Source organism: Alligator mississippiensis, chromosome 14 (assembly GCF_030867095.1).
Source record: "Alligator mississippiensis isolate rAllMis1 chromosome 14, rAllMis1, whole genome shotgun sequence".
Taxonomy (NCBI): domain Eukaryota; kingdom Metazoa; phylum Chordata; order Crocodylia; family Alligatoridae; genus Alligator; species Alligator mississippiensis.
The window spans coordinates 41,889,004-41,907,388 of record NC_081837.1 but is presented as its reverse complement, the minus strand read 5'-3'; the positions used below and the strand labels follow the sequence as shown (position 1 = coordinate 41,907,388).

The 18,385-nt window shown below is 44.8% G+C and overlaps 1 protein-coding gene across 1 annotated transcript; it reads left to right on the top strand.

Moving 5' to 3' along the window:
* The first annotated feature begins 10,392 nt into the window (after nt 1-10,392).
* On the top strand, nt 10,393-15,582 carry IL10 (interleukin 10). The gene is made up of 5 exons (XM_006267827.4): nt 10,393-10,551; nt 11,964-12,026; nt 12,569-12,721; nt 14,063-14,128; nt 15,303-15,582. Exons 1-5 carry the CDS (start codon nt 10,393-10,395, stop codon nt 15,393-15,395), a joined length of 534 nt encoding a protein of 177 aa, XP_006267889.2. The 3' UTR covers nt 15,396-15,582.
* The last annotated feature ends 2,803 nt before the right edge of the window (nt 15,583-18,385 follow it).

Below are 18,385 nucleotides of genomic sequence, written 5' to 3'. Positions count from 1 at the left end.
TTCTCTCTCTCTGGCAGAGAACTCCTGCTGTCTTAGATGCCCGTCACCAACTGCCTCCAGTCTCAGCTTCCCTCCTCCTCCTAAGAGCCAGGCCTTGCCTCTTATAGCCAGCTGACCGCTGGCAGGTGTGGGTCGTCTGCTGGCTCCCCTTGCCTTGGCAACCAGCACCTGAGGAGTCTTCTGTGCTCTTCTCAGTAGCAGGCACCTTAGTGTCCTGCTACATAGACATTAGGAAGAACTTTTTCACAGTTCGAGTGGCCAAGGTCTGGAACGGGCTCCCGAGGGAGGTGGTGCTCTCCCCTACCCTGGGGGTCTTCAAGAGGAGGTTAGATAGGTATCTAGCTGGGGTCATCTAAACCCAGCACTCTTTCCTGCCTATGCAGGGGGTCGGACTTGATGATCTATTGAGGTCCCTTCCGACCCTAACATCTATGAATCTATGAATAATGCATGTACCCCAAAGGGCTGAATTAAGACTATATAGAGAACCTTTATTTTGGCATTTCCTATCTTTTGTGTGTTCTGAGTGCAATCTTACCACTTCAAATTGTCTTTAAATGTCAATTCCTATTTTTTTTTAGAAAAATACAGATATGAATTCTATCAAGGGGAATCGGATTGATCGTCACCTGGTTCATCAGCAGGGTTAGGACCTTCGGATCATAGCACAGTCCTCTATCACTTGAGCTCATGGAGTAGGCAATAGCAGTAGTAGGCTGTCAGACTTTATATTGACCAGCCAGGGAATGGAGAAGTAGTAGAGGTAACCCTCGTTGCTGCTAAATCAGGTCCTCAGAGCTCCACAATTTTTTACCCTGTACTTGGATATGCAACTGTTTGAATCTGTGGCAGAACAAGCTACCAAGTAAGACTGTTGCTCACCAGCACCAGAGAGGTATCTTGAGGCCAACGAGCATTGCTGTGGTACGTTGCAACTCTCAGATGCGTGGTGCTATAAATTGCTAGATTTTGAGGCCGTACCGATCATCTAGACTGATACCTTACACAACATAGGCGGGGGAATCCCGTCAAGCAGTTCCGGCATTGAACCCTGTGCTTCCGACTGAGAAACTTAACTTAGCTCTTCTAAACAGATACCCATTCTTGATTTAAATACTTTTTACTTTTAGATTGAAAAGATGGACCCTCTCACCATTCCTGTCTTCCTCTCGGTACTTAACAGGTGGTGGGCAAAGCACATCTTAATCTCCTGTTCAATTAGCGAAACAGATGGAGATTCTCCAGACCTCAGATCCTTCTTTCAGCTTCCCCGAGTCCATTTTTTAAATAATATTTTTAACTGGACACAGACTTCTAGCTATGGCACTATGGAGCCCATCGCTACAATCCTACCCTCTACCTAAAACTCTCCTGCTCGTACATCTAAGGAGCACATTTGCCCTCTTTGTAATGGCATCACACTACGAGCTCACATTCAGTTGGTTATCCACCGTGATGCCTAAACCCTTTCCGAGGCCACTGCTTGCTCACGTAATTATGGTGTGAGCTATATCCTTGGTTTCTAGAGGTGTTGCCCTGCAATTAGCTATATTAAGACCACAAAACATCATTACTATGGAGAATGAACAGAGTCTGATCTCAGTACATGGATGTAAATCCAATATAAATTCCACCGTAATTCAGTGGACTCCTCTGGATTTATTCCAGGTTTACCTTGATGCAAATGAGATCAGAATCTGCCCATCAGGCTAGTATGTAATTAGAGGCTCAACAATGGGCTTGTGCACTGTGAAAGTATGCCAGCCACCATATAGAACGTGTTTTATCGGATCATTCACGTGGAATTTTTGGAAGATTGTATTATTGTTCCTCATTCAAAGGCTCCCGCAGGGTTTCTTACCCTCATAGCCCACTTGCCATTGAACTAGAAGAACACGGAGCTCATTAGAGCAAGAAGTTACTGCACCAGTTTGCTTTTTTCCTAGCAGAATTATTATTTTTGCTTCTGCAATCAACAGCAAATGGCTCAAGCAATGGTTTTAACGAAAGGATGATCCTTATCAGCTTTTTGAAGGGTATGCTTTGCCTTAGCAACCACAAACCATTTAAGCTTTTAAGAACATTTCTGCTTCCACCTTACTTCCCACACGCATACAAATCATCATGTACATTTATATCATTAGGTATGAATTAACATTAAAAGTGCCAGAGATAAAAGAAATATAAGACTGATGCAAAACCTGCTCAAGTCAATGGAAAGACCGATATATTTATCATCCGGACAACTGTGCGATGCATACGTGGAGGTAATCCTTCCTGATTCTTTCTGGGCATCAACTGATCCTTCAAACCATGACAGCTGGTCGGGTGTGTGTTTAAGTATAAACAGCGCATCACAAGGTAATGGTCATATCATGTACCGTGCAAATGTTAAATCCTAATACAGACAACAGACAAGGCACTTATAATTGCATCCAGCAATACCAAAACTGGAATGAAGCAGCTTATCAATTATGAAAGGACTCACCTGTTAAATGTATCTAGGGTCCGTGCTTCAAAAACAATATTGGGAAGTTGGAAAGGGGTCAGGAAATTGCTACTGAAGTGATCTACAGTTAGGAAAATATACCCTATATGGTCATACACCTCGTGACTTCAGCAATCTATTTGGTTTACTCAACAGTGAAGTGATGATTTGACCACAGTCTACAAGTCTATAGATGTGAAAAAAGCTTTTTGACAGGATATGGCATCTTAAGGCAGCAGAGAAAGGCACAACACTATCTGATGATTAGAAGACAAGGAGAGAAAAATGTACACAAAAGATACTCAATTTTCCACAGAGTAAGTCATTAATCACTGGAACAACGGCACACAGAATGTGTCAGAGTCACCATCACCTGATCCTGTCTAAAAGGAAAGCTGTCACTCAGACTGAACTTGTGGACTGCATGAAGAAAGTCACTGCAAGCATTTATGGGGCTTGTAGCGCAGAAGGGATCAGAATGGCTCCTCCTACCTTTAAAATCTCCAATTCTGTGCCTCAATCCTTAGTATTACAGAGGAATAAATCAAAAGCAACAAGCACATTTCTGAAGCTGCATGGAATTTACCTGTTACGGCCAAACAACGTGCGTCCAGTTGCCGAGTACACAGCCAGCTTGCTAAAAAACAGGTTTCCAGAAGTGAAAATCCTGCGTCATACCATGCTAGCAATAACGTACAAAGTAATCCACGTTATGGCCAGCCCATCAGGAACTATTAGTCATCCGGGGCACCCCTGATGATCGCATGAGTGAGAGCACTTTGCACGAATACAGCGATATGGAATGGGGATTTTGGAGAAGGAAGGAAAGAAGGAGAGACATTGATGGGATAGAGTGGAAACTAAGGGGACAGTAAATAGTATCTGCTCAACATGCTGTAGATGAGATGACTAATTAATACACGAGCCAGATGTGACAAGGAGGATAGAGTTTCCCTTGTGTGTACAACATACAGACTGTGTCCAGCCATTACCCGTTCCCTTTGCTGGTTGCAAATTATCGGAGAAATAAGAGACTCTTAATACATATCAGCAATTTTGGTCCAAAAATACTGTAGTCAGTTGTGTCCAAAGGTTCATAAGGGAACTGGGTGCCCAGCTCCCACTGGCCCTCAAAGTCAATGGGGAGCTCCCAAGTACCAAAGGGCCCGATTCCAAAAAGCATTTAAGTACCTATAGATGCAGCTAGGTGCTAACTAGGCTTTTCAAAAGTATCTATAGGCTTGATTCCCATTGAAATCTCCCCATATCCCCCACAGGAGTAGGACCTGGAGACATTTCCCCCAAGAGGTGACTGTGTTAGTCCCCTTCAAAGGGTTACCCCCCAGCAACACGTGACCAGTTTGAGGGAGAAGCTAAATACGAAAGCACGTGCATGAGCGCTGGGGCCTGCCAAAATAAGCAGATCATACAGTCCGACAGAGGGGGGAGTCACACTTGCTTGCACTTCTAGGAAGAAACACTGAATGCCATGATGACCCTGCCTCTTCCAGCCGTTCACTAGTGCGCGTTACCCTCCGTTATCCATCCCCCTCCCCTGCCATTTTGCCTTGAAGAGGACCTTCCCTCTGTTTCAGTTCTGTCTCTGCATCAAGCACTTCCTTGAAGTCTAGAGTTTCTCTTTTGAGCATCATTTACTCTAAAGCCTGTAGCTGTTATATGACTTGTGGCTTCACTTGCCGCGCCAACATTCAAGCAATGACAAGAGGAGGGATCAGAATGAGTGACGGCGCTTCTCACAGTGCAGCACAGCTCCGTTTCAGATCTCTGCAGCTCCAACTCAGTCACCTTCTGGCCTGAAGACCCGCAGCACTGGCCAGCGGAGCTGGAACCACCGAAACGTGGTTGAAAAAAATCAAGCCCTGAACCCTGAGGGTGTCATTTCCAGGAGCAACGATTTCTTTAGACATGTCCTTTGTAGTAGAGCTGGGGGCACGGTGACAGGACACCTGGGTTCTTGACCTTGTTCAGGCCACTTAATCTGACTGCCATTCAGTTCCCCTTCTGTAAAATGGGGATAATACTTGCGCACTGTTGTAAACCAATTTGGGAATGAAACATTTTGCGGTGCTATTGTATTGCAGGAATAAGAGCATGACCTAATGAGAAAGCAACACCTTTGCAACAGGGCTGTATATCGTAGCCAGCAGGAACACAACATGATCATTGTTTTATGAGTAGCTGTGCCTTACTATTACCCATGCAATGCTTACCAGAGGTGGAAGACCCGCTGGAACAAACTGTTCAAGACACTGTTATTTGTCCTTCTGTGTACCGGGGTGGGGGAGTTTCACTCCAGCTAGCACTGAATACAGATGCAGTGCACTGGTCCTGAATACTGCTAAGCGACACTAAAAGGATGAAACCATCAAGGAAAGGTGAAGGATTCACCTGAATACAGGATCCTACAAGTTGTGCAGCAGTGTCACAGAGTTGTTGCACATTTCCTGCAAACAAGGAATTTCTTAGAAGATCAGGGGAAATGGGGGAGAAGGACATGCATGACTTTTCAGTAACATGCTTTCCTTCCTGAAACTGTCTTGTTGGCAAACGTAAAAGTTATTTCCTAAAGGTGCAGAGATACACCCACTCCCCGGACACTCTTTAGGAAAAGGTACTTCATTCATTCATGCAACCATGTTGTAGTAGTGCACGGTGAATGCATTTCCACAGCAGTAAGCAAGAACGAGTCAGACTGAAACTGCACCGTCAAGATCTCTGATGCATCGTCTGCGAAAAGGAAACACAGGTAAACATAACACAGCCTCATGAGCGCATGGACGCAGTTTCCTTTATACAATGGATACAGCCCAGTCATCCTGGAATACACACCAACAGAAAACAAAATCAAAACAGACTGCTGGGCAGGGAAGGGCAAAGTGCCAAGGGCCAAGCTCTCCCCTATGTTACTCTGATGTAAATCTGAATTGACGCTATGGAAAGCTAAAGATTGCTCAGAGAAGTGTGAAGAAGGAGGGGCAAAAATGCCTGGGCAAGCATTTTCCACTGATTTCAGTGGAGTTATGTAAGTTTATACCAGCTGAAGAGAAAAAGTTGACCTTCCTATCCACCCCAAGAGGCCCCTGCTAGAGATCACCACCCAACTGAAGTCAGAAGTCATGAAGGTTTTGGTGGTGCCTGTTTGGGATTCACACCAGCTCAAAAGCCCATCTCTCAATCACCTTGTGCAATGAAGCCATGACACCAAATTAGGCAGTTCCTCCCTGATCCAAGGGAAGGGGGGATCTGGGCACACAAGGTCTCTAGGGAAGAGGAGCAAGCATTAGACAGGAAATGCATTCTTTATTTGCTCTGAAGTAACAAATTTGCGCCTCTTGGTATTCTCATATAAGTTGCTGCGTGAACCCTTATGGTGTGCAAGACTGTCCATACACACAGACGGTCACCAATGTGCTTGGCGAGTTATTTCAGTAGATAACTGCGTGGACAAACTCTGAGAAGCTACCTCCATCTGAAACTCTACCTGGTTTAGCCTAGAAGCATGCATTTAAGTGAATGATCTAAGCAGAGCAAAATCCCGTGCGCACATACTCCGGAGTGGTCAGCTTACATCTGTTGGGTACTGACGTTAGCCAAGTCACACTAAGCCACTTCTGTAACCCAAGTGTAACGTGAATCACTGTTACAAGCTTGCCTATACGAGCAGGCTGTTGAGACAATGCTCTCTTCTGTCTCCTGGTCAGGTTCCTCATAATGTCTGCTGGTGAGAGAGAAGGAACCACGTTGTTGCATCAGAAGAAAAATGGGCGTGAAGTACATGACATAATCAAGAGATGATTCAGATGAAGCATCACTAGAAATGCCCCTTTTAAAGTGACCTTACAAGAAACAAAAGTGGACAAGGTGGGCTGGCAGACCTTCCCCGGAGCAGGGAGTTACCTGGCTGCAGTCCTCCTTTTCTCCATTTCATTACTTTGATCACAGTCACACAAGTCCTGGGACCAAAGCAGTCCTCTTCCTTCCTCGGGGTGCATTTCCTTCACTTGCTCAAACAGTAACCTTAAATTATAATCATCATATCCCATGTCTTTGCAGGAAGGCACACGGGGAAGCTGGCCAGTACAAACTAGCTAAGGAGACCGAAGGAGGCAGACAGATGGTTGCGGCACAAAGAGGTGAAGTGATTTGGGAAGGGCAAACTGCTTGAATCTAGCATATGCCCTTTCAAAAGGAAATGCCAAAGTGATTTCTACTTTCTCTTTCTTGGATGCTTAAATTGCTATTAAAAGCCCTTAATGTCATCATAACATAGCTAAATAAAACCCAAGGTATCCTGGGAGGACGATGGAAAAGTAAAGAAGTGTCAGAGGAAGACTCTTCAGCATTGAAGTGGTTATTTTTACTTTGGCTGTGGTGATAATTCTCATACTTTGATATAACCACATCTCAGTTCAACAGCCAGTGCCAAGCTGCCTGCACAGGCTTAGTATACTTCCAGGAAACCCAATAGGACTAAGTCAAGTCAGAAATGTGAACACACACATCGCCCACTTGCACGCGTTAACCCCAAAATCTTGTGCTATAGCACTGGCTCCCATGACACATACAGCTTACTAGAGCCACACATGCAGCGTCCTGATAAGAAACCTCTCGGTGATAAGCTCTCAGCTCAGTAAGAAGAACAAAATCCATCAGAGGGGACTGCAGCACTGCCGCTATTCCTCGGCCGTGAAGCTGTTCCAGTTCATAGGAGACCTCTGTCACATATGCCTCGCGCCAGCAGCCCTGAAGCTGCTTGCCGCAAGTCTCTGGAGCCCCAGTGGTACTGGTGGGTCTGGTCTCTGGGAAAACATGTTAAGCAGTGAAAGAAACAGAGTTAAATTCATCCCTACAACAAGGTCTATGTCAGCAGACTTCTGTACCTCCACAGAAGCCTTCCCTCCCTGTGAACCATTGTGGATCCCCAGCGATACAGGGGTCTGTGCACGAGAGCTCAAGGCAAGATCACAGCCTTGGTGTCACAGGGTTGGAAGGGACCTCAAAGGTCATCTTGCTCATCTCCCGCACAGCGATCTTTCAGCTGCACGTGGGCTATTCAAAATGGTTTAAACCTAGATCTGGAGTTGCTGCTGACACTGCGTTTGACCTGGGGCACGTCACTGGCTCTCACTGTGCCTTGGCGAAATGGAGAAAGCAATACTTACACTTCCTCCGATGAAAAGGACCCTAAGTGATGCATAGGCTGCTCTGCCACTGGAGCCATGGTATCTCCTAAATTTGCAGTGAGTGGGATGCCCAAAATTCACGATCCCAAGTCAGTACTTCCCAGGAGCCCCCACAGCTGTACCTAATTTGCATAGGTTCCTAAAAAATAAATGCAAAATGGCCATCAAATGCTCTTTCCAGAATTGGAGCTTTGTCAGATTAAAAGCAAAATTACATATCAGCAGCCAAAATGCTAACCAACTTCCCCAGCATTTCAGAAAACCAAGAGCCTGCATTTCTTTTGGCGTGTGAGAGTTTAACTGGGCTCTCTCTGTGGCATCAACCAGAGCTTAATGTCATAAAATCACGTGCGCTAGGGTACCCTTTCCACAAGACGGGCAAATCCTATATTTAGGTCCTCAGGTGAGCACAAACAGAACAGTTACTCCTCTCAGAGATGATTCTCCAAATGCAGAGCCCCGATACCTGCAAAGCAGCCGGACATTCAGCCTCTTAACTAAATGGATCCCTGGTATAGCTGCACTTACTGCATTAGAGGGATTCGTTTAGCCCTACAGTCCTTAATTAAGATAGCCCTTTTCTTTTGGACTGCTGATTGAAAGAAAATGGAATTTCTTAAATGCACCTGACAGATTTATGCAAACGCCTTTCCCACAGATTGAGTGATTATATTCAAGTAACACAAAAGCACTTGCCTGGGGAGTTTTGGTCAGAGATGATCTTGCCTCGAGCAGGGAGCTGGACTAGACAAGCTCTTGAAGTCCCTTCCAGCTTTTCTATGATTCTGTGGTTTCAACAGGGAGAGGGCATTCCTTAATCCTCACGGAAATCAAGCTAATAGGCAAAAGCATGCGTGTGTTTGGGTCCAACTTAGGGTAGGTCCCATATTGCCAGTCCCATTATTTCAGTCTAATCAGACATCTGCACAATTCCAACCATCCGTGCCTTGGAGACGTAATGTGTGGTTGAGGTACATACAGATCGTTTTGAACTGTAACGCTATGAGTGTAGGTCGTGCCATACCACACCAGACCTGTGCTCCATATCTTCCTGTGACACAGAGCAGATCCACATGCTTCAGACATCCATGAAATGGAAACCAGTGGCAGGCAACTCTGAAACAGCCCAGCTCACGGCACCCACTAGAGATAAATCTGTTCTTCTCCCAAGCTGAGGGTTTAAACCATTTTTAGGGTCAAGTCCAGACTGATTCCTGCACCGATGCCTAAGTCACCATCCGAGTGGCAGTCGATAAAATGTCGATGTTACGAGGGCAGCACGCTTTCACTCTGTGCTGAAAACCATAAAGAAACCAAGTGTTATGTGGTTGAAAATGAAATATCTTAATATGAAATTAAAGAAGGAGGGCATCGCTGTTTCAAGTGCAGTAAGAGGGGAAAACTTCTGAAGAGAAATTCATGAGAACAGATGATCTTTCTACAGTCCCTTTGACCCAGAAGCTCTTTACAAGCTTCTTCATCAAGCCCTCTTCATCAAATTCTTCTTCAAAACCTCTTCATCAAATGCTCTTCTACACAGAATTTCAAGTGTTGGCAATGTGAATATTCCCTGACAATTAGGGGCAAGACCCTTCACTTGCCGAAGGCAATTGCAAGACCCTAAACTCAGCTCAGACTAGGATAACTGCTAGGTATTATTAACACGATGCAGATTATGGGAGTGTCAGGCACTAGCCTCTTTGGACCAAGAGGAGACTATTGCTATCTATTGCTTATAGGCCTGCAACAAGACAGGAGAGTTGCTTCCAATGCCCCTGCTATGGAGTCACCTGTATGATGGATTGTATTAGAGCGTGAAGAGAAGTGAAGAGGGGACTGCAAAGAACAGCCCGTACAGTAGAAATGTGGTTCTTGTATCTGAATGGAGAAAGGGGAGTTTTAGCAGAGCTCAAATTGCTGCACAAGCTGCACTGTAACCAGAACATGAGTGGCAACATCCCTATTCTTGGCACGGGGTGCCATGGGGTTTTTAATTGCCCAATACTCATTTTCATAAATCCTAGATAAAGTATTATTTATTCCTTCCTTTATTTTTTTCATAGGACTTTCTAGTTGATGAAAAGTTTCCTTCTTTTTCTTTTTTAGCTAGAAAAAGACAACTACTAGAACTCATACTTCTTGATTATTTGGGGGGGGGGGGATTATTTACCTGTGCCACATTTGTATGGAGCTTTTATGGTGTTAATGACCTAGAAGAAAATATAAAGGAGGTAAGTCTGTTACAGAGATTTAAAAATAGAAACCCTTTTTCCCCTAAGAATAAGGTCTTTTCACCTAAAAATAGAAAAGACCCGTGAGAATGCAGAAGTAAACTCCACGCAGCACCTTTCAAAGCTCATATCACCATTCAAGCTTTCCTCTTTGCTTACTTCTTGTAAATTTAAATGTGGCTAATGTAAAAAAATGCCATGTCTAAGCACAAAAAGATTTGATGGGCTGGGTTGGGGGGGAGGGGGTCAGAACACAGGAAACCTCTTGACGGGAAACCCAAGTGACATTTTTAATGAATGACTTAAAACCCCAATATTACTCCTCAGGAAATGGGAAAGGAAATTGAGAGGATGTTTTGAGAGTATAAAACAGGGGCTCCATCAAGGTGAAGGCATTCAGATCTTGCGTATTGCCTCTTGTGAAATTCAACTGATAACTGGACCAATAGGAAAGAAACTCAGCTGAGAAATGAAACTTCTCACTGCATTCGCTAGCCTGGTCCTGCTTGCTAGCCTTCAGCATGCCAGCTGCCTGCTGCCAGAAGAAAGCTGCACACAAGTTGGTGACAGCCTGCTGCGAAGGCTCAACACCCTGAGGACAGAATTTAATCAAGTCAAGAACTTTTTTGTGAGTATGACACCTGTCAGCTTCTCTGTCCTTCTACCTACTCCTTCTGCACGTTCAGTGATTTGGCTTAGAGCAAGAGAGATGCACAAGGCAGCTTTCTCTGAGCAAAAAGAGGTTTAGATGCTGGGTTCTGTGCTTCTGTCTGTGACTGAATTAAGTAGTGCAATTTCATCGCTTGCTAAGAAGCTAGAAAAACTGCAGCACTTTCTTTCTTGTTGCAGTGACAGCAAAAGCAAAAGCTTTCACAATGAATTTCCACACGTGCTAATATTACAGGGGAAAAAAATCTGCTGCAGATTATACAATACTGCTAATGAAAGGGTTACATTCAACTCTAACCTAAGAGGGTGCTACTGAATTGAAGTCAGTGATGGAGGAGGATGAAAAGACTTGACTCCAGAATTAATTTTTGGGAGAGAGAATACACCAAGGCATCAAAGCTGGAGCCAGGCATTCTCTGACCAGGGAAGCTCTGCATATTATAGCACCCATTTCCACATCCAATTTAAAAAATGCTGCCTGTGGAAAGGTTTCCAAGCTGGTGCTACTGCTCCAGGGAGCTTTAGGGTGAGAGTTGCAATGAAGCAAGTCTTGGTGAAGCTGAGCAAAACAGGCATGGAGAAGGGTCTGCACTGAATCAGTGCTTATACAGTAGCTTGAATGCATCTAAATTCCTATTTAAAGCAAATGTCAACCTATATTAAGAACATCAAATTAAAATGAGATGCTATGGATCTCAGTGAAAATTCAGAATAATGGCATTGCTTGTCTGAGCAGCCAAATTAACACAAGGGATGGTAGGTTTAAGGGACTTAAGGCTTTGATTTAAAGTTTGCTACAAGTCTCTGAAAGAAATGCTGAAGCTGGTGACTCCCTTTAAAGACCTGTTATTATCTCTCTCTCTCTATCTGGAGCAGTGATGCACCGTGTTGATAAATACATTCGCTAGACAGATCGAGTAAGCAATTCAGTTCAAGTGGTTGGCACAATTTTCCACCTACTTGAAACACAAGGTGTGATGCGCTGTGCAAGCAGTACTGTCATGTGCACACTGTCTGAAGTCAGAAGAAATTAAGTAGGGCTGAAATGTAGGCTATTGAAATTAAGCACGTGTAAAAGAAATCCCCCAAGGATACGACTTTCTCTTCCCAGCTTTTAATTTCAGATCATTTCCACCAAAGCACCGGTGACACGGGTTAGAGATTATCAGGATGTGAAAGTTAGCAGTAGGCTGGACACAAATCCTGCAGGGGAAATACTTTATCTCTCCAGTGTTTGCCTTAAGGAGATAATGCAGAGTCAGGCAAACCAGCCAGTCTGAGAAAGTACAATGCATTTCTAAAGCAAAAATGAAGATACGTAAGGCTGCCTACCTGGATAGGAGCTGACCTTTCTCCTGCATTCTTTCACAGCAAGACAAAGATGATGAACTTGACATCCTACTGCTACAAGATGAGTTACTAAAAGATTTCAAGGTGAGATTTTTGTTGTGGACTGTGATGAATTCTCAGTTAAGTCTGCTTTTCCTCCTTTGCCTGTCTACTCAGATTTTATCATAGCAAAAAGACAGCACGAAGTAGATCCAAATGTCAGGGTGCATTTGTCGGACAGTGGTGCAATGGGTCAGTTGTATCTAGGAGTATTTGACTGGCTTGTTTCTTTGTCTGCCCAGCATCCACTCAAGATAGTCACTCCCATTGCTGTTTCCATGTGCGGAGCTGTCTTGGGGTCAGAGCAGAGAATGGGGGAAGCCAGGATCTCGTGGTTTCTACGATGTTGATTTGAGCCTATTGCTTTACCTCTGCATCGGTAGAGCAGGATAACAATGTTTGCTGCCCCTGAATTACTGCATGGGGAGGATGGTGGGAAAGGGCTGTATAAGCTTTTATCCACCTGTAAAACTAGTCTTCTGAGCAGCAAATATAACAGAAGGAGGCTTCTTTCCAATGATGATTTATAAGATTTCTTCTCCCAGAAAGTGACCCGCCATTAATGCAGTTAACTCCTCTTCCCCCAGGGCCAGCTGGGCTGCCAGTCCGTTTCAGAGATGATCCAGTTCTACCTGGAGGAAGTCTTACCAAAGGCCGAAGGCAGCGACCAGAGCATTGAGCGGCATGTAGACACTATTGGCAACAAGCTACTGGACCTGAGACACACGCTGAAGCGCTGTGTGAGTATCTTGTCGCTTGGGGGGTTCCCATCTTTCCAGGAAACTAATGCATAGCCAGGAGCACCTGCAGCACGAAACTTGTACTTGCCCACAGGGAAGGGACGGGGCCCTTTGCTGCCAAAGCCATGTGGGATGCCCTAGATATGCTGCCAAGGTACCCTAACCCTGCACTGCTGGAGTGTTTTGCCAGCAAACACAGGATAAGACAGCTCACACTACAACAGGCACATTAGAAATACAGGCAAACTGCTCTAATCCCTGGTGTGATGAAAGGCAGGCAAAACTGCACTCACAACCAGAGAGACCGAGGCAGGTATCGCTAATATACAGATCACTGCAGCTGAGGAATATATGAGATCAGGTGAACCAAATGGCTTCTTCTAAACTGTGGCATCTCAGATGTTATTATTCAAATAGGAAGCTTTAGAAGAAATTCTTCATGGTTAAATGGCAGTCAGCAGCCCTGGAATAAATACCAACTTAAAAAAATGTCCAAGTGAAGTCCTTACCTGAAAGGAGTTGCTTTCACAGACTGAGAAGGCACAACTAAGCAGAACGCAGCTTCAGCTCCTGAAACTGCCTGCTTTTGGTGTCCTAAGTGTGTCATCTGGCAGCAAAATGACTCAGTGAATAAGCAACTCTACACAGCCAGCCTCAGACTCTGCAACCTAGAGAGAGAATCGTCCCTTAGAGCAGCTCATGAGGGCTGTTATCTGGCACGGAGCCCAAACCTGGCAGTGTAGGAGGCAAGGAGCTATGGGGAACATTTCTATGTGCAATTATTATTTGCACCCTGAGACATCAACCAGTACCCAAACACCATTGCATAGGGCTCTGTACAATGCAGGCAGCCATACTTCCTGCTCCAAAGAGCTGGCGGTCTAAAACGTCAAACAGTGACATAAGAGAGGAGGGGAGAGGATGCAAACACCTGCCAGGGGCTGCTAGGCGAGACACCCATCTTATTTTTAAACAGCAAACCAGTTTCATTTCGGTCACAGACATTTCACTCTGAATGATACACAGGGCTGAGGTGGGTTTGTATAGGGGAATTTTGGAGGAAGAGAGAGAAAGAAAATAGAAAAGAAGAAAGCAAAGAGTTGAGGGAGGGAAGCAGGTAAGGGGAGTGGGGGGAGGTTGCCGTCACAGGGGAAGGGAAGATGAAGTGGAATAAGCAGCTGGTTTTGCTTTTCCACCTTTCCAAAAGATCTGTTAGTGCAACAACAGCTGGGGTGGAGCTGCTTCTCTTGGATACCCAAAGTCTCAGCTCGTGGCTCACTACAGTGCAGTGCCCTGCAGCAGGCTCTTTAGTTTGAAATCCTTTCTTGCTTTCTTTTACAGCACAGATTCCTGCCTTGCGAGAAGAGGAGCCAAACCGTAAAGCAGATCAAGGAGACGTACAAAACGGTAAGCTCCCCATCACACAAGTCCTTTGGGAGCTATCCGTGATCCCAGTCAAGTCAGTATGTCCCTCGTTGCAGTTGGAAAGGGAGCTCTAGGGTGCAAAACTGGCAAATCAAAAGCGTCGCGTCTACGTGACTGTCCAGAATTCCAATTCTGATTCAGATCAAATGAGGTTATGTCAATTAAATAACCAGTGCTCGGGACCTCTACAACCTGTGTCTAAGGCAGGAAAAGTGTTGGGGGTGTTTGCTTTTGGGTTTCTGGTGTTGACTAGTGCTGGAAATCTTGAATTGCCATAAAAGAAAGGGCTTCTTGAACCTCTTCTTGTATTCTGACTCAAGCGGTTAAGATTTTTCACGTGATATCTGAAGCAGCCTCAAAGCATTGGGAGGTTGACTCAAACTGGAAGAGAGCTCCCCCTTCCTGTTATGGTCTGAGCACAGGTTGACCCCGCAGAACAGATAGCTGCTACAAAGGGAGGTCAGTCCACTGATTCAAGTACTAACCTGGGGCTTGAGACATGGGCCCCACGCCCACTCTGCCACACGTTTCCTGCATGACCTTGGGCAATCTCTGGGCCTTGGTTCCCCAATCTTGAAAATGGGGTTGAACACCACTTCCCTACTCAGAGGGGTGTTGCAAGAGCAAACACAGAGGTTCCCAGACGTTCTGGTGGCATGGGCTGCAGAAAATAGGTAGGTCACTGCACTGGTCACTAGCCAGAAAGCTTGCAAGCTGGCCGACGCAGGGAATGGTGCTGAACACACGCCGCCTGACCTCCAAACACACTTCTCTAGGGCATATTATACAACCAAGGAGTCAGTCAGGGGTCTCTGAGTTCATACTGTCCAAATACAGGGCTTATGATTCATACTGCAACTGGGTGAATGTTATGCAATAAAAACATGCAGCTCTTCTTTCCAAAACATAACAAATTTGCCGGGGGGCTTTACACCCCGCTGTTTGTGTTTGCTTTCCACGAACAGTCAGTCAAAGGAAAGAAGTGTAGGCAACGAAGGCATTGATTGCAAGTTAACGAGATCCTTATTAACCTTTCTGTGCGCTCAGAAAATTATGCATATAGGCTTCTACTGCTTTAACTCATCTTGTAATTTGTTAAATATCTAAAAATTCAGCGATGCTCACGTCATTTCTTGTCTCTGCCCTTGTCCCGCAGCTACACAAGAAAGGCATGTATAAGGCGATGGGGGAATTTGACATTTTCATTGACTACATTGAAGAATACTTGATGATGAAGATCGGAAAGTGACACCTTCCACAACAGGGAAACTGCTATTTAAATCGAGTCTCATTGTAATATTTAATACCTCCAATACCTCAATGTTTATGTTTACAGATAGCTTGTATTTGTTTAAAGGGAAACAATGTAATTTTAAACTGTTATTTATTGTTTGATATTTTTGCATGGTTTACAACTGTGCAATTTGTATTATCAGCTTGGAAATATCCAGACATGCAGAATTTCAGGAAGCATTTTTGAGGGGGTAGCCAATGAGCCAAATTCATCCCTGGTGTAACTCCTCTGAAGTCAGGGGTAGGTACCCCTAAGTCCTACCCCTACTGATCTCCTGTTCAGGAGACCCCCTGCTCTAAATCCAGCAAAGCACTCCAGCATGTGCTCAAGTGCTGTCCCCTAATTATTCATAATCAAAACCCTGTCACGGTTCCTCTGTTGCGCATCTGGGATAGGGAACCGATTATTTTCAAGCGTCAAAACAATTTCCCATCTTAAAATAGAAAATTAATCACAGCTAAAACCCAAGCCTCTCTTTCCTGAAAAGGCTTTTTGGTCTGCCGGCTTGACACGAAAAGGAATATGGAGGCGGATGGTTCGTGTTCAAAATTTTTAATTCACTAGAAACGCCAGGGATGATATAACAAGCAATACATTGTGATTAATCCAACTTCCTGACCTCAGCTTCAATCCTAGCTCACTGTTATAAGAAAGTATGGTATTTGGAATTAACTATTTTAGTTCTAATAGAACTTCTCATGACTGCTAGTAACTATTTATCACATGACTTTCAGAGCTGCTGAGTCCCCATAAATGTCTTTGAAGTCAATGGGCTTTGCAGATGCTCCTCATCTCTGAAAATCAGGCTATTGTGTCCTATCGTTCAGTCTTTGAATGGGTTTTGCTCACTGTTGGTTTAGTGAGTGGAGAAGATAATTTAATTACCCACCATTTTAAGGTGGATTTGGTAATTTGCATTCAAATGCATGAAGCTTCACATGGGACTGACACGGGTTGGGGTTTTGCTTTACATTAAACTTTATGAATGAGAGGTTGCAACAGGCGAATGCTGCAGCCGACGTGTTACAACCACGGTGGGTTCTGTTTTCCAGGATACTCTTTATTCTCTGCACTTCAGTAGTTGTTTTGCCTTTGCTCACGGGCTCCTGTGCACCCCGCTGTGCGAACGAGGTTGCCAGGCAAGGAGCAAATGCAATGATTTTGGGGAGCTCGGTTCTAATATTTAGAAGCATCAGGATGCTCCATGCTAAGTGAAACACTGTCAGTTTATCATTTGCTTTACCGTGCTTTGTACCTTATCTTTAATAAAAGAGAAAGAAATACACATACACGCTTCTCAGACTATTTTTGAGATCTAATCTGATGGAAGGCAGAGGGGGTCTCTCTTACCGGGAGATTGTATCACAGGGGAACTTGTTATTCAAATGGATATAACCAGCATGCCCTACAGCCCAGACTGAGAAACAGCTAATCTATGAATCTATGAACTTTTGCTATGACTTATCCAGAGCCCCTTGGATCTCAGCATGGGTAGAAGGAGGGTAAGGACAGCATCTGGTTACCAAAATATAACATTTAAACCAGGCTTCCTTGAAAGCCTGCCTATGCTTGCATTAAACCCCTCCTGAGCCCAAAAAACCCCTCCCTTTGACTTGAGTGGTGTAGCAGAGCGTGACCTGGGCAATGAGGTTACAGCTATAGGAACCGTACCAAACAGTTCCATTTAGCTCGCTGCAATTTCATTTCCTCAAGACGGGATGCCGTTTGCAGCCCCGTGCTTCGCTAAGCCTTTTGTTGACACATCCATGAGAGTGACCTATTTGTAGGCCTATGCAGAATCCATCTTTTCGGTTGCCTAATAAAGGTCTGATAAAAGAGGACATGTTTTTGTCCTGCTCTCTCAACATATTAACCCAAAGTTGTGCATAAGAAACAGCATCTGTCATTTCTGGTGTTGCAAACATTGTGTTGTCTTCCCTGACTTTTTCCCATTGGGGCACCTGGTCATAGAGGTACCCAGGATGAAGGCTATCAAGCAAACTGAAGTCCCTGGAAGTGAGTGAGGACAGAAAGGGAGAGATTCCCTTGACAATAGCCATTTCTCTGGGGGGCCCATATAATGATTACAGGAACATGGTGAACCATGAACTCTTAGTGTGACCTTAGCCAAGTGACAAACATTGAAGCACAGGCTTAACCCCATCCCCTTCTTCCCACCCTATTTAGGACTGCACTTGAACAGCTATTTGATTTTAAGCATACATTCAAGCCCCATCAATTCTAGCTGGGGCCTTCACCCCACCCCGCCTCCCATCCCTCAGTTCCTCATACATGCATTGGGACAATGGCACTTGCTTTGCTTGCTTTTTCTCCCTGAATTATAAGGTCTTTGGAGCACAAGCTGTTGCTCGCTATGCTGGTGTACAGTGCTAGCACAGCAAGCACCGATCCTAGTTCCAACCTTTAGGCACCAGCATAATGCCAATAATAATATTACTTAAGAAAAGCAGCGCTCCTTTTTCCCTGGGTACTGTACAATACCCAGTCCATGCTCAGCATCTGAACCCATCAATCCAAAGAGCACCCACACACACAAGCATACCAAGATACAAGCACTATTTCTACCTGTGCCAATGGCAAACCCACAGATGACTAAAGAGGGCACGTTTCTTAAACTTCATTTTGCGCGCCTCCATTCAACCTCGGATATTTGCAGGTCTCAATCCAATTTCACTTTCAGTTTCTAGCCACTTTCAGTTTCACGAACATGGAGTATTTGGGCATTAAAGCCGAAGTTCAGAGCACATTCAGCAATCTTTCCAGGATTTTTCTTTCCTGCGTCATTTCAGAAAATGAAAGCAAGGAAAGGGAGCGTTCTTTAGTCAGCGAGACAATCCCATGCACCAGTAAGTGCTAGATCACTCGTACACTACTTTTAGCCCTCTGACCCCACTGGCACTTCCTTTTTTCATTGGCTGTCCCCC